The sequence below is a fragment of the Hyperoodon ampullatus genome (genome assembly GCF_949752795.1).
Source record: "Hyperoodon ampullatus genome assembly, chromosome: 19".
NCBI lineage: Eukaryota > Metazoa > Chordata > Mammalia > Artiodactyla > Ziphiidae > Hyperoodon > Hyperoodon ampullatus.
The window spans coordinates 38884875-38900963 of record NC_136932.1 but is presented as its reverse complement, the minus strand read 5'-3'; the positions used below and the strand labels follow the sequence as shown (position 1 = coordinate 38900963).

At 49.3% G+C, this 16089-nt stretch overlaps 1 protein-coding gene across 1 annotated transcript in view; it reads left to right on the top strand.

Annotated features, from left to right (window-relative positions):
• DNAH2 (dynein axonemal heavy chain 2) overlaps positions 1–16089 on the top strand; it is a gene marked incomplete at both ends in the record, with an annotated part of 87984 nt that overhangs the window by 14265 nt on the left and 57630 nt on the right. Inside the window, 14 exons of the mRNA XM_079725443.1 lie at positions 1397–1625; positions 2169–2279; positions 2448–2686; positions 3654–3845; positions 4775–4932; positions 5412–5499; positions 5829–6034; positions 6472–6601; positions 6867–7049; positions 7552–7766; positions 13915–14061; positions 14870–15026; positions 15278–15517; positions 15812–16000. Of these exons, the coding sequence (XP_079581569.1) occupies positions 1397–1625; positions 2169–2279; positions 2448–2686; positions 3654–3845; positions 4775–4932; positions 5412–5499; positions 5829–6034; positions 6472–6601; positions 6867–7049; positions 7552–7766; positions 13915–14061; positions 14870–15026; positions 15278–15517; positions 15812–16000 (2484 nt within the window). The remainder of the gene's footprint in view (positions 1–1396; positions 1626–2168; positions 2280–2447; positions 2687–3653; positions 3846–4774; positions 4933–5411; positions 5500–5828; positions 6035–6471; positions 6602–6866; positions 7050–7551; positions 7767–13914; positions 14062–14869; positions 15027–15277; positions 15518–15811; positions 16001–16089) is intronic.

Here is a 16089-nt window from a genome sequence, read left to right as displayed (position 1 = left end):
ACACATGTTCGAGCCCTGGTCCAGGAAGATCCCACATGCCACGGAGCAACTAAGCCCATGCTCACAACTACTGAGCCTGCGCTCTAGGGCCCACAAGCCACAACTACTGAGCCTGCGTGCCACAACTACTGAAGCCCGCGTGCCTAGAGCCCGTGCCCCAAAACAAGAGAAGCCCCCGCTCGCCGCAACTAGAGAAAGCCCGTGCGCAGCAACGAAGATCCAACGCAGCCAAAAGTAAATAAATAAATAAATTATATGTTAAAAAATAGCATGATCCTATTTTGAAATAACTATTTTAATTTATTTTTCTGTATATATATATATATATATATATATATATATATGTGTGTGTGTGTATCTACAGAGAGATGTCTGGAATAGTATTTTCTCTAATGATCATAATTAATGTCTGGGTGGTGGAATTTTAGATGACATTTAAACTTTTATCTTTGTACTTTTCTGCATTGTTTCAGTTATTTATAATTAACATATCATTTTTAACAAAAATAATAATTGTTAAGCTTTTTTTAAAAAAATCAAATACAAGGACTTCCCTGGCAGTCCAGTGGTTAAGACTCCGTGCGTCCAATGCAGGGGGCGCAGGTTCGATCCCTGATCAGGGAACTAAGATCCCACATGCCGCATGGCATGGCCAAAAAAAAACCAAAACCAAAAAAAAATGCCAAAATTTAATTCTGGGTAGTGGGAAGTTGAATGATTATGAATTTCTTCTTTGCATTTTATTTTCAGTTTTTAAAGTTAAATCAAGTATAAAGAGTAGCTACAAAAGTACTAAAGAAAAAAAGACAGGTGAATCTGATCTTAGAGTGGGAATGACTTTTCTAAGCATGTAGAAGTCAGAAACTTTAAGAAGTTTTAACAACAGGAAAGTTATACATTTCTGAATGTAAACAACAACAAAAACTCAGAATAAACACAACTGAAGGATAAGTGAAAAATTGGGGGAAAATATATGCAAGTGAAATGGAAAACCCTACACAGTTGTCTCTTACTTTTGGTCCTTCTTCTTTCTGGTTTTCCTATATCCTTTTCTTTCCATTTATCCATCCATCCTTCCATCCATCCATCATTTATGGAGCATCTAATATGTCCCTGTCACTGTGCTAGGTCTGGAACCAAGTTGGACAAAATACACAGTCCCTACCCTCAAGACATGCTCTCTCCATTTCCTCCCCACATCTCTGTATACAGACTCTGTTATGTCCCTGACAAGAACAGGAAGCACCTCATGTTGCTTATATTTGGAGAAGGATTGGATACACTGAGGGAATGCGATGAAGAACTCAGCCAGGCTTTCATGATTGGAGCCTCAGATTCCCTTGGGTATCATGGCTGGGCCTGAACCCTGAACTCTGATCTACTGTCTTTCACACAGACCCAGAACCAGATTGTCTACTTCATTCGCCAAGCACCAGTTCCCATCACTCCAGAGAACTTTGAGGCAACTGTGCATTTTGGGACAGTGCGGGGTTCCTACATCCCAGCCCTGCTTCGGCTGCTCAACGGCGTCTTTGCCCCTCAGATCTTTAGAAACACAACCTGGCCCGAGAGCATTCGAAATCATTTTGCTTCTCACCTGCACAGGTTCTTGGCCTGCCTGACAGGTGAGTGGAAAGACAGGAACGCCTGCTCTCTCCCCAGTCCCCACCAACAGTAGAGAGAGTGAGGCAGGGGGGAGATTGATCCTGAGTACCCGCGTTGCTTGGCACAGAGTAGGTGCTTGGAATGTGTTTGTTGAATGAGTGGAACAGGTTACAGAGTTTGCCTTCTAATCCAGGTAGAGTTTCCTGCTGTAGAACAGTTGGCCAGACCCGCTCAGAGTTGGAAATTTCCAAGAGTACATGTAGGGTAAGGGGAGATGGCGGGGGCAGCAGGGGGAGTACATGTGTCATAGAAGAGAGTGTTGAGGGCATGGTATAGATCTTTGACCATATTTTATGACAATCTCTTATTATGTCTCAGTGAGGTATCTCTGCCTTCTGTCATTTTCCCGCTTGATATCAAAAAAGCATGAGTCATAGTTTCTCCTGCCTGCTCTCCTGAAATGTGTAGACTTCCTGGGCCCCAGATCATCAACCATGGTTGGAACTGGGGTGGCATACACCCATCACCCTCTGTGAACTCTCATGGTCCTTGCCTTTTCTTAGATACTCGGTACAAGCTGGAGGGGCACACTGTTCTCTACATCCCTACAGAGGCCATGAACGTGAAGCCTGAGGCGGTGGTTAAAGACAAAGAGCTGGTACAGCGACTGGAGAGTGAGTGGCTGGCACTGCCCATGTGTCGGGGCTCCTCGGGGAGAGGTGGGGGGCAGCCAGAGGCTTGGACAGGAGTTGGGATAGGAGGGCTCTGTAGGGGAAACAGGGAAGGACACAACTGGGGAGTCCTGCAAAGAAATGCAAGAGGTTTTGTCCTCTCCCCGGCAGCCTCCATGATCCACTGGACACGGCAGATAAAGGAAGTGCTCAGTGCCCAGGAAACTGTGGAGACAGGAGAAAATTTAGGTCCTTTGGAGGAGATTGAGTTCTGGCGCAACCGATGCATGGACCTGTCTGGCATCAGCAAACAGCTGGTGAAGCCGGGAGTGAAACACATCAAGTCCATCCTGCGTCTTGCCAAGTCATCCTACCTGGCGCCCTTTATGAAGCTGGCCCAGCAGATACAGGTCTGTGAGTGGATCAAAGGATGGAGGCTTGCCAGAAAGTAGACAGCAGTTGGGACACTGTAAGGTGCTAAGAAGAGAGAGTCAACATAGTCATCAAAGGCAAAGATAGATGCACCCAGTGCTTGGACTTGGACTTGTGGGAGAGTATAAAAGTGGTAGAACACAAGGTCCCAAGGAGCTTATAGTTTAGTTAGGGAGACTTCTGGTTACTCAACAAGTGTCCTACATTGAGTGCCCTCTCTGAGCCCAACCCGTACAGTCCAGCTGAGAAATAAGACTTACACAAAAGAGATGGCTAGATGGCCTGGGGTCAAAGACAAACCCACACGGTTCAGCCGAGAGAGCTGCAAGAGAAACACTTAAAAAAAATTAAATTTGGTATAATATGACAAGCTGATAATCTTAGTGTTGGGACACACAGAGATCAAAGTGGTCTGTAGAATACAGAGAGAGAGGCCCTGTCTTCCTAGGTGGAATCTGAAGCTGGTATTGAGGGAACTGAGCTACCGTTAGGTGGAAAAGTCTAAAACCCTCGTTGAGAACAGGGCAGTGAAGGGGCCTGGGTGACAACCACTGGGCTGAATGAGAGTGATATCCAGTCAGTTGATCAACACCTATTGAGCGTCTCCTTTGTGCAGAGTTAGAGTTCAAGGGGAAAAACTAGAGAAATAGACGCAAAACCCGAGCTTGGGGAATTCCCAGTCTAGTGGGAGAGATGGGACTCACACATGAGAAAAGACATAAAAATATTTTTGTAGAAGCTAGTAAGTGAATAAAAGTATGTATGTACAAGCTCTGGTCCTGAAGGGTGGCAGAGACCTGAGGTGATTGGCACCAGATAGGGTTAATTGGGAATGCTGCCCGGGAGAGGCACGTCGGGATGGGGTTTGAGGAGGATCAAAAGCGCTCGCTTTGAACCGGTTCTTTCCCGGGGGTAAGTTTTCTCCTGGTTTCTCTTCACTGCCAGGATGGATCTCGTCAAGCGCAGTCAAACCTGACTTTTTTGTCGATCCTGAAGGAACCTTACCAGGAGCTGGCTTTCATGAGGCCTAAGGACATCTCTAGTAAACTCCCGAGGCTCATCAGTCTCATCCGCATCATCTGGGTCAACTCTCCCCACTACAACACTCGGGAGAGACTGACCTCCCTCTTCCGGAAGGTGTGTGTCTACAGAGGGAGGGACAGAGGGTTATAAGGGGGTGGCCCTATTAGTAGGACACACATTTCTGGAGAAGGCGGAATTCACCAGCAGACATATGCGGTGAAAAGGTAGTGAGGAATGCACTTCAGGTCGGACGGAGACCACAGGTTTTTGCCTGCATCGTCAACTTTAGTGATGCTTGGAGTTGGGGCCTGGACTGGACATTTTGCTTCCAGATGGACGTAGCCCAGGCGGGAAGAGGGGCTTTACAAAGAGGCGTAGACGGAGTGCAGGGAGGGAGGGGGGCACGAAGGACAGACTCCCAGGCTGAGTTGTACGGGAGGGGAAGACCCACTCTTTCTCGTTTCCAAAGATGGAACTCGCAGTGGGCGAGAGGCAGATTTAGGAAGGAACACCGACTTTTTTTTTTTTTTTTTTTTTTTTTTGTGGTACGCGGGCATCTCACTGTTGTGGCCTCTCCCATTGCGGAGCACAGGCTCCGGGCGCGCAGGCTCAGCGGCCACGGCTCACGGGCCTAGCCACTCCACGGCATGTGGGATCTTCCCGGACCGGGGCACGAACCCGTGTCCCCTGCATCAGCAGGCAGACTCTCAACCACTGCGCCACCAGGGAAGCCCAAGAACACCGACTTTAGAGGATCAGGAGCTGGCACATTTCCTGGAGGGCAGTGGAGCCAAAGAGTGGGGCAGGGGCGCTGAGCCGATCACTGGCTAGAAATGCAGCCGCAGACCTGGGCTGAGACAGGCAGTGGAGGTGGAACGCAGAGGTGCTGCCATGCCAGCAGTGGAGGACCAGGGGCGAGAGCGGTATCAGGAGCCAGATCCAGAAGTAGGAGGCTGAGACCTGAGGTGCGGTCTTGGGGACTCCGAGAGAGGGTGGGGTGCAACTAAGGCTGTGAACTGAGGCTGTTGGGACCCCATCTGCAGATGAGCAATGAGATCATCCGCCTGTGCTGCAATGCCATCTCCCTGGACCGGATCTTTGAGGGATACGTCATTTCTAGCAAGGAGGACCTACAAGGCTGCATCTCCTGTTGTCATGCCTGGAGAGACCACTACCTACAGGCTGTGCAGATGCATACTCAGTACGACGGGCCTCCCCTACTATCCTGTGTGTTACCCACCTTGTCGTTCCTATAGCGGGTAGATTCTGAGTCCTTTTGCTTGCCCTTGAAGCCTATGGATTATATTTTTCTAGAGTTTTTACATGGGTCTGAGTTTTCTCTGTGGATGCAGATATTCTAGCTCCCAGCCGTAGGTCCTCCTAACTCTAATAACCTTCTCCCTGATCCCAGGAATCCCTCCTGGTCTTTTCCTCCTTTCTTGGCCCTGAAGTCTAAAATTCCATTGTGTGTAAACCTTCTCTTAGAACTGAGATGTTTTTGTTTCCTCTTTGGCTCTCCTCACCTTGAGTTTCTTCTCTTGGGGTTCAGGAAAACTGTTTCTTGGGGTCTCAGTTTCTAAGGCTCCCCCTGAACTAGGACTCATGTTTCTAGCCTGGCCTGGGCAGGTTGATTAATGCCTTGTGTTCCCACTTCTGACTGGTCAATCTTTCTTCCGACAGGTTCTCCCGCTGGGGCTGGGTCCTAGACCAGACCAGCATATTTGCCCAGGTCGATGCCTTTGTGCAACGCTGCAAGGACCTTATCGAGGTGGGAAGACTGTCAGGGAAGGAGACTCAAAGCCAACAGCAGACGCTCCAGGAGTTGGGGGAGCTGGGGCTGAGGCTACACATAGAACTTGCTGCTTTGGTTCTTTTCACGTGACTGTGTGCCTGACCACCATCCCGTGCTTTGAGACTTCTGCCTGTTATCACTGCCTTAGTATCTCATATTTCATTCTGCAGCTAAAATTCACCCCGGTAGCCCCTTGCATCTGGTTGGTCCTCCTTAGTTTTTAGCCATTTAAAGCTAAACCAAAGAGCTCAGGACAGAGAGGTTCAGAAAGGAGGGCAGGAAGCCTCACGCTGACTTCTTTGCAGGTATGTGACTGTCAGTTCCATTTTGCCCGCTGGGAAGATGGCAAGCAAGGTCCCCTTCCCTGCTTCTCTGGCGCCCAGGGGCCCCAGATAACACGGGACTTGCTGGAGATTGAGGACATCTTCCACAAAAACCTGCACGTGCTGCGAGCTGTTCGCAGGAGCATCCTGGATGTCAAGAACACCTCTTGGCACGAAGACTACAATAGGTGAGAGCATCACAGGCAGGCCCCCAGGGTCGAGCAGGGAAGGGAGGTCGGGGAGGTGAGAGCAGAGTGTACTGGGGAAGCGTGGAGGCCACAGGTCAGGGATGGGGAGGGCAGGGGGACTGCAAGGAAGGAGGTGGCGGCTCAGACTCAGGGTCCAGAGTCAGCCTTTCTGGGCTTGGATCCCGGTTCTGCCACAAACTAGTTACGTACATTGTTCTACCAGCTGGGACCTCTGTTTCCTCACCTATAAAATACGGTTAGTGATAAAGCCTACCTCACTGCACTGTTTTGAGGGATAAATGGATTAATGCGTGTATAGCACTCAGTGCCTGGCACCTAGGAAGCCCTCAGTACAGAACGCATAGAAGTCTTACTCAGGGGATGTCCTTCGGGGCAGGCGAGGGCACCCACCCTTCAACATGCCTCTAACGGTGCAGGTTCCGGGCTGGAGTCAAGGACCTGGAGGTGATGACTCAGAACTTGATCACCTCCGCCTTCGAGTTGGTCCGCAACGTGGAGCATGGGGTGCAACTGCTGGACACCTTCCACAGGCTTGCAGCCCGAGAGGTGCGGCTGCCCGCTTGCTTCCTCCACCCCTGGTTCTCTTCTGCCTTCCTTCAGTTCCTCCTGGTCCTTCCAGACGCCATCCAACCTCCATTCATGCTCTCTCCCATGTCCTGAATGGCCAGTGCCTCTTTTCTTCCACTGTTCCCCCAGTGTCCGGATGCCTTGGGAGCAGGACTTCCACGGCAGGGGTGTAGCTTTCCTCCAGGGTGGAGCTGCAGGGAACCCGCATCCCTGGGTGTGTTGTCAACTTCCTCTTCTTCATCAGACTATCAAGCGAACATATGACAAGAAGGTGGTGGATCTCTACATGCTGTTCAATAGCGAACTGGCCCTCGTGAACCATGAGCTGAGCAAGAAGTGGCCATACCTGGAGCCCTACATGGCCCAGCATTCGGGGCAGGCGCACCGGGTGCGGATCCTACGGCATCGCATCGACAGGGTCATGAACGTAAGCCTGGCCTTTTCCAGGACTTGTTCTCAGTGCGGCAATGGTAGAGTTTGCAGGCTGAGCCCAGTGCTGGGGCGGGAGTGGGGTTGGGGGCAGGGGCGGGGGGTTGCCTCCAGAGAGTCTCCCTGGAGAGGTTTCCCGACAGAGACTGAGTCTGTCCAGGGGGTGGCAGACGTAGTGATCTGTCCTGAGGAAGGGCTCATGCTAGTTTTCGACCTTGTGCCTCTTAAATTCCTCACCTCCTGTGATGGACTTCCTTTTCCCAACTTTTTTCCTCGAGCTGAATCTCTGTGCTTCTCTTTCTTCATTTGGACTCCCTCTCTCGTTGTGCCGTGGCCTCTTCCTCTCACCTTTCCTTTGGGCTCCACCTTCCCTCCGAGTCTTCCACATATTGTCGAGTGTCTGTGTGTGTGTCGGGGGGCGGGGATGGGGGTCTCAGGGAGAGGGTGACTCGGAGGAATGTGGCAGGTGACTCCAGCCATGCCTGGTTCTTCCCCCGCAGTGTCTTTCCAATGCTCATTTCCTGCCCCACACCGGGACGGGAGAGGAGAGCGTACACACCTATCAGCAGATGGTTCAGGCCATTGACGAACTGGTTCGAAAAACCTTCCAAGACTGGACATCAACGCTGGACAAGGACTGCATTCGGCGGCTGGATACGCCGTTGCTACGAACCAGCCAGGAGAAGGCGGGCATGCTGGACGTGAACTTCGACAAGTACGACACCCTCCGTGACGCCCTCCCACTCTGCTTGTCCTGTCTTTAGCGCCCTTCCCTTCCCCAACCCTCCCCAGAGTTGAACTCCTATCTCTTGGTTTCTCTCTCCATTCTTCTAAATCTCTCTTATCCCGTAATATGTTTACTACCACTTCTTAATTTTAATTTCACATTTTATCTTCAAAAAAACTGATTGAAAACAGAAAAACCCCAGTAACCTACTCAACCAGTGATGTAGGCGCTCTGCCACTAGGTGGCCGCGATGGCTCAGCGAAACCTTCCAAACTGTGAGCCACCAAGGGGCCTCTCCTGAGAACTGATGGGCTGTCAGATCATGTCCTCTCCTACAGCTTTAGAATCATGACATTTTCATATCACCATTGTTTTAAATTTAATTAATCCATTTATTAATTATTCAAAAATATATAGCCAGTGCCTTCCACATGCTAAGCGCCGAGATGGGCGCAGGGAATGTGTCCAGTGGCGAAGTCCCTGCCCTCTGTGGCTCTGTAAGTGAACAGTTCTACCCTGGAGCCATACCGCCTTCCCATATAAGATGCAGAAGAGAGAAATAAAGAAGGAGCTATGTAAGGCAGCTGACTACAGAGATGAAAAACCTTTTTATTTATTTATTTTGTTTATTTTTGGCTGCATCGGGTCTTAGTTGCGGCACACAGGATCTTCGTTGAGGCATGCAGGATCTTTTGTTGCGGCGCGTGGGCTTCTCTCTAGTTGTGGTGTGTGGGTTTTTCTCTTCTCTAGTTGTGGCATGCAGGCTCCAGGGCGCATGGGCTCTGTAGTTTGCAGCACGCAGGCTCTCTAGTTGAGGCGCGTGAGCTCAGTAGTTGTGGTGCGTGGGCTTATTTGCCCCGCGGCATGTGGGATCTTAGTTCCCTGACCAGGGATCGAATCCACGTCCCCTGCACTGTAAGGTGGATTCTTTACCACTGGACCACCAGGGAAGTCCCGAGATGACAAACCTTCTGATGACAGCATTTTCCTAATCGGAAGGAAATAACTTTCTCCTTGATTGGTTTGGGCTCCCTCTGGTCATCAGTGAGGCCCTATAGAAAGGTTACTTCCCACGCTTCTAGGCTGTTGCTACTAGATTTGGCTTTAACTCATGGAATGTCCTTATCTGTTGGGGCAAATGTCTATAGAAGGGGCTTTGCCAGAGAGGGCCCACGTGGAGATGGAGTCTGGGACAGAGGCACTGAGTGTGTCGTCCCGGGAGCCAAAGGCAGAGTAACCATGGGGGAGATGACACATGATGTCTGAGGAAGGAATCAAAAGAACTGAGATGGAGAGACAATGCTGAGTGTCAGGTCAGAGAAATGAGGGTAAGGCAGTAGTGAGAAGCCACACGGATCAGGAAACAGGTGACAAGCAGAGTGTGAAGACGAGGGTAAGAGGTTTAAGATAAGCCTTTGACCAGGGAGGGGTGTCGAGATCTGCTTTGATAGGGTTCATGGTTTTTTGAGGTATGGCCAAGCAGGATCCCCAAAAAATGGCCTCATGAATCAACAATAAAGTTTTGAAGAGATGGGAGTCTAGGCCAGGGTTACCCCGGCTGTGACATTTGCAACCACATAATGAGGTTGAATCTGCAAGACACATTGTCCCATAAAGCTGGGTACCCACGAAGGCACTGAGTTTGGAGAGGCACCCAGACATGCTTGGAATCACATGAATATGAGCACACACAGCCCACCAATTGCCCTTTTCCCATGAATTAAACGATTGTATTCAAATAACAGAATTTTATTAAACATCAGTGATCGCTATTTACATTTTAAGTATAAGAAAAAACAAGAGTTGAGAGAGAGGTAAAGAGGGGCCATAGGTCAGCACTGGTTGGTGGCTACTTCTTTCTAATCCTCAGGGCCAGCCTGTGAGAGTGAATAAAGCATAAGCGTCAGTGCCAGGCCGACTAGAGTTCGAAGCCTGGAGCAGGTCTGTTCTGCTGTGTGACCTCAGGCAAGCACTGCATTCCTCTGAGCCTGAGTTTCTTTATCTACTTAAAAAACGCTTTTCTGATATGGTCATGAGGCGAGATGACATGTAAAAGTCCTTGCAAAAAATAAACAATCAAGAAACATTGTTTTCCCTTTAAAAAGATGGCCTCATAGAACTTGGTGTGAACACAGTATTTTCAAAACAAATTTTGCAAGGTGATATAATAGTTTTAATTTTTAAAACATTTTCACCTTTTAGAAGGGGTAATAAATGCACGTTCTAAAATTCAAAAGTCAGGGCTGAGAATGAAAAATCTCCCTCCACTGCTGTTCCCTAGTGACTCTGTTTCTCTCTAAAGAAAGAGTCAAAGGGCTTCCCTGGTGGCGCAGTGGTTAAGAATCCACCTGCCAATGCAGGGGACACGGGTTCGAGCCCTGGTCCAGGAAGATCACACATGCCACAGAACAACTAAGCGTGTGCGCCACAACTACTGAGCCTGCGCTCTAGAGCCCGTGAGCCACAACTACTGAGCCTGCGAGCCACAACTACTGAGCCCGTGCGCCACAACTACAGAAGCCCGCACGCCTAGAGCCCATGCTCTGCAACAAGAGAAGCCACTGCAATAAGAAGCCCGTGCACCACAACGAAGCGTAACCCCCGCTAGCTGCAGCTAGAGAAAAGCCCGTGCGTGGCAATGAATACCCAAGGCAGCCAAAAATTTTTAAAAATATGAAATAAATTTTTTTTAATATATTAAAAAAAAAAGAAGAGTCAAGGTTACCAGTTTCTTGTATAACATCCCAGGGATAAGAGTGTACGTCTATCTAAGTATACTTTTTTTTTTTTTTTTTTTGCGGTACACGGGCCTCTCACTGTTGTGGCCTCTCCCGTTGCGGAGCACAGGCTCCGGACGCGCACGCTCAGCGGTCATGGCTCACGGGCCCAGCCTCTCCACGGCATGTGGGATCTTCCCAGACCGGGGCACGAACCCATGTCCCCTGCATCAGCAGGCGGACTCTCAACCACTGCGCCACCAGGGAAGCCCTAAGTATACTTTTTAACATGAATAGTAGCATACCGTCCTCACTATTCTATACTTTCAAAGTGTTCTCAAAATCATTTATTTAATCTTTCCATTATAAAATTCTTCATCCTTTTAGAAGATTTGCAGAACGCAGAAAAGTAGAAGGAAGAAAAAAATTCCCCCAAAGATAACCACTGTTAAAGATTTGGTATATTTTTTATCACTCCACCCCACCCATTTCATATGGTTGCTTTTTTTTAATTTTTAAAATCTTTTTTAATTTTTAAATTAAAAATTTTAAACTACAAAAGTAGTGCATGCTCAGTGTGAAAGAAAATAAAAGAGATTGATGTAGAAGTATATAAAGGAAAAACTGAAAATCCAGCACACAGCCCCACTCCCTAGAGGTAACCATGATTACCATGTAATCAAAAATACACACTGCACACATAAAACAGGATCCCATTATAAACAGTATTTTTGCAACTTGCTTTTTTTTTTAAGGTTAACAATATGTGTGGGAGATTTTCCATTCTGTATGTACAGAACTACATAATTATTTTCCACGGCTTATAGCATCCCATGATTTTGCTGTAATGTAATTTAATCCATCAACCCACTACTGATGGACTTAGAAGTTGTACCGTTTCCATAAGGTTCTTGAATATTCTGTGCTGGGCGCTTTCAGCTTGGCTTCCTGCATCTTGTTCCCTTCCCCCCACAGTGGTATGTCCACCTGATGTTTGAGCTTAGTGCCCACGTAGCAAGGATAAACTTAGGAGACAACTTTTCTGTCTGCCGTGATCATCTCTTGTCGAGGGACACATTGGATATTTATCTCAAACACCATTGCATAATCTTTACAGTAGAGCTTAACAAGACAACTTTGGGCCAAATATTTATGGCCTGGGTTTAGCCAAAACCCAAATAATGGCTAAAACACTTCTCCCAGAGAGAAGAGTTACCCCCATCCTTTGGCAGTTGTTGTCTAGAGAGATCTGTTTTAAGCTGCTTTACATTTTTGTGGCTTTATGATAAACTACCTCAATCCAGTAAATAATGTATGGGGGAAAAAAAAAGCCATGATCACGGGGAAGGATTTTGAAAAGTTTGGGCTCATTAAACCAGTAAAGACATCCAAGACAGTTTCAGCTTTTCCAAAACGTATGAAGGCTCCAAGGAGGGGCAGATAACTTTATCAGGTTTACTTTCTTGTGTTCATGGTCTAGATAAGATCTTGAAATAAGCATGCTCTTCAAATGTCCTGATGTCCTCAGAATTACCTGACTCTCCCTTCATTCCGGGAGCCTTCCAGTCCCTAATGGCACCTATTTTATCTCACAAGGGGTTTTGTTATCCCACCTTATATCCCAAATATTTGAACTCTGAAGTCCAAATTGGCTTTTACCAGGTTTTACAGCCAGACCAGCCTTACAGATAGTACTTAACACAAACATATTCCAGATGTCGTCTGTACCCTGGCTGAAAAGAGCTGTGTTATTGCTGTGTATGTAGCAGACTCCTCTGTGTAGTGGGACTTCTGCAGAGCAGGACAGGGGACATTGGCGTCTGTCCGTGTTTTGTGTATGGGACTTCCTCTTCCTCCTTTTCTCCTGCTCTGACAGCACTTTCTCCATCCTGTCAGTTCATTCTGGACTGTCAGCACCAAACCCAGCCAGCTTCCCTGTCCTACCTCTACTGCCTGACCACTTGTCTGAGGACAAATCAGAAAATATTTTACAAAAATTATTCCCCAGGCTGATTTTTTTTTTTTTTTTTTTTCGGTACGCGGGCCTCTCACTGTTGTGGCCCCTCCCGTTGCGGAGCACAGGCTCCGGACACGCAGGCCCAGCGGCCATGGCTCCCGGGCCCAGCCGCCTCGCCGCATGTGGGATCCCCCCGGACCGGGGCACGAACCCGTGTCCCCCGCATCAGCAGGCAGACTCCCAACCACTGCGCCACCAGGGAAGCCCTATCTCTCTTTTGATTTAAAAATTTTCTGCTCTCATTTTTTAACTTCTAAGAGCCCTCTTGGTGTCCCTTTTCTAGCATCTTGTTTCTGTTTCACGGATGCTCTTTTGTCTCTTATCTCTCTCTGAGGATGTTCGAGGTGGTTTTGTTTGTTTTTCTTTTGAGGGTGGGCTGTCTTCTTTCTGCACAACCGCTGTCCCCTCTCCTTCCCTTCTGGTTGCTTTTTTCTGTTTGTTCTGACTCCCACCTTTTGTGCTAGGAAAGACAGAGACCAGTGTTCTGTAACCCTTGGTTGTCTGTCCATATTTAAGGGACAGGGGCTGGAAAGCTGACTGGCAGCTCTGCTGAGCAGGAAAAGGGGGGCTTCTCAACTGGGAGCCTCACTGCAGGCTTGTCCGTGTGCGCTGTTTCCTGGCGACTCCAGAGGTCATCATCTGTGGGACTTTTCTATTTAGGCTGGTCCGAGGTCACAGAGAACCATCTTTCAAACTTTGCTCCGGAGGGTATATAGCTCCAGCCGCCAGAGTGCTGGTTTCTGGGCAGGAAAGGGAGGCGGGGATCTTAACATTCAGTGTGTTCACGGTGACTCACCACCCCTGCTCCCAGTGTATTACTCTCTCCTTCAACTGGGCCCGGGGTTCCCCAGTCCAAAGACCCTCTGTTTGTCTCTGCACTGCCTCCTGAGACAAGAAGCCTTCAGTCTTAGGCTGGGGTGAGGGAGGGCAACTTGCTTAACTACGTAGAGTAGGAGAGGGAACATGGGTAGAGCTGCTTCCTAAACTTTCAACTGCTGGTTCCTGTTATAGTCCCACCTCAACCCCTTTCCTGAGATACTTGGAGCCACCCGTCCCCAGGCCTCTAAAGAGGCTTCCCCGCTGTCTCCAGCGCCAGCTGGGCTCTCCTCTTCTCCTTATCCATCTGCTTTTCCACTTTCAGATGTTTTCGGTTGTTGTCTTCTTGTATTTGTGGGCTTATGCCTTAGACAAGCGAAACCCCCCTTTACTGTTATTTTGGTTATTTGGGGAGGGGAGCAAAAGTCAACGTGTCCAGTCCGCCTTCTTTACTCGGAGGTTCTGCTTCATTGCTTACCTTTAAGGGTCTCCATGCGCCCCAGCCCTGTACCTCTTGGTCGGGTGTTGGTTCCGGGTTACGCCCTTGGGCGGCCCCGCAGCTGCCCTGCCCCTCTTCCTCCCCAAGGTCCCTGTTGATCCTCTTTGTGGAGGCCGACTACTGGGAGCGGCTGCTTTTCGAGACGCCCCATTACGTGGTGAATGTGGCTGGGCACGCCGAGGACCTGCGCATTCTTCGAGAAAACCTGCTGCTCCTTGCCCGGGACTACAACAGGTGGGGCCCTCGCTGCAGCCCTCCTGAATGCCACTTCATGCTCCCTCTTTATCTTATGCGCCCCATGATGTTGTCCATTTCCTACAGTGTGCGTCCTTCACATTTTGTCCATCTCAAAAAAAAAAAAAAAAAAGGTTCCCGTGCTCTCTCGTACGGCCCTACGATTATTCCTGTCCCTTTCAGTGTTGTCTTCTAGCTTTAGAGTAGAGAGCAAAAAAACACCACGTCCCCTCCCACCCCACTGGGCACTTGGACCATATATACGGTCGGCCTGGGTGACTTCTCTAGGAAGCAAGTTGATGGCGTTAGGCTTATGGGCCCAGAACAACATAAGATTCGTTGAACCAAGCAAGGCCATGCTGGCCCTCCTCTTAATACCCTTTGTACTCATCTCTGGAGTGAGGCTTAGCTCGGGGTTGGGTACCTTTCTCAGCCCAGTTCAAGTCCGAGGGGATGGGACCGGCAGTCTTGTTTGGGTGTCTAGAACTGCGCGGTCCAATGTGGCAGCCGCTAGGTGCATGTGGCTATTTCTATTCAAGTTAATTAATCGAAATGAAATAAAATTTAAGGTTCAGTGACTCATTTGCACAGGCCACATTTCAAGGGCCCCACAGCCACACGTGGCTTGTGGCTACCGTACCAGGCAGCATGAATGGTAGACCATTTCTGTCATCGCAGAAAGTTTTATTGGAAAGCTCTAGCCTAGAATCATGAACTTTCAGAGTTCTCCACCAAGTGTCCTGGTGTGGAGGAGAGGTCGTCAGAGCTGATAGCTCCCTATCAGCTACCAGTCTCCTCTTATGCGCAGGATTATTGCCATGCTGTCCCCAGATGAGCAGGCCCTGTTCAAAGAACGTATCCGGTTCCTGGATAAGAAGATCCACCCTGGACTCAAGAAACTGCACTGGGCCTTGAAGGGGGCCAGTGCCATCTTCATCACAGAGTGCCGTGTACACGCCAGCAAGGTGGGCTGTGGTCATTAGACCCTAAAGGTCTGCAAGGCAGACTGAAAGGCTGGCATGTGGGTAATTAATACCTGAGTCATGGGTAGTGGTGGAGAGACCAGGGAGTCGTGTGAAAGAGATGAAGTGTGCTTAGGGAAGTTTTTTTTTCTTAATGTCAGCAACGCTAGCTAGAGGACAGTGGGAGGATAGAATTAGGCCCAGAGGGTCTATCCCCAAGCTGAAACTCCCCCATGGCTGGGGTCTGACTCCAGGTGCAGACGATTGTGAATGAGTTCAAGGCGTCCACCCTGACCATTGGCTGGCGAGCCCAAGTGATGTCAGAGACACTGCTGGTACGCATTAGTGGCAAACGGGTGTACAGGGACCTGGAATTTGAGGAGGACCAAAGAGAGCATCGGGCAGCGGTGCAGCAGAAATTGATGAGCCTGCACCACGATGTGGTGGCCATCATGACCAACTCCTATGAAGTCTTCAAAAACGATGGCCCCGAGGTAGGGGGTCCTGTGGCCAGGGCTTTGTGGGTGGGCAGGTCCTCAGCTCCCCCAGTCCCAACAGACCCTTCTCTTGGTCTTTCCCCTCCCCCCAACCCCCACGTGCTTCTCAAACATCCTGCTCTAGTCTTGGCTTCAATCAACCTTCGGCCTTTCAAACCTCCTTCCTTCAGGACTCGGAGTCCCGTCTTTCTATTGAACGAGCTCGTTCCCCTCCCTGTTGGCTGGTTCTCATTTCCCAGGACCTGCCTTGTCTCCCCTGAGGGGTTCTCTTCCCCCTGCTCTTCCCACCAGATTCAGCAGCAGTGGCTGCTGTACACGATTCGGCTGGACCGCATGATGGAGGATGCCCTGCGCCTGAATGTGAAGTGGTCACTGTTGGAACTGTCCAAGGCCATCAGTGGGGATGGAAAGACCACCCCCAACCCACTCTTCCAAGTCCTTGTCATTTTGAAGAATGACATGCAGGAAGGTGTGGCACAGGTGGGAACCACTTTGCCCCCAACACCCCAAAACCATCACACGTTATTTGCCAGTTTCCATCAATCCTTAAACTTGGCTCTAGGCCCTGA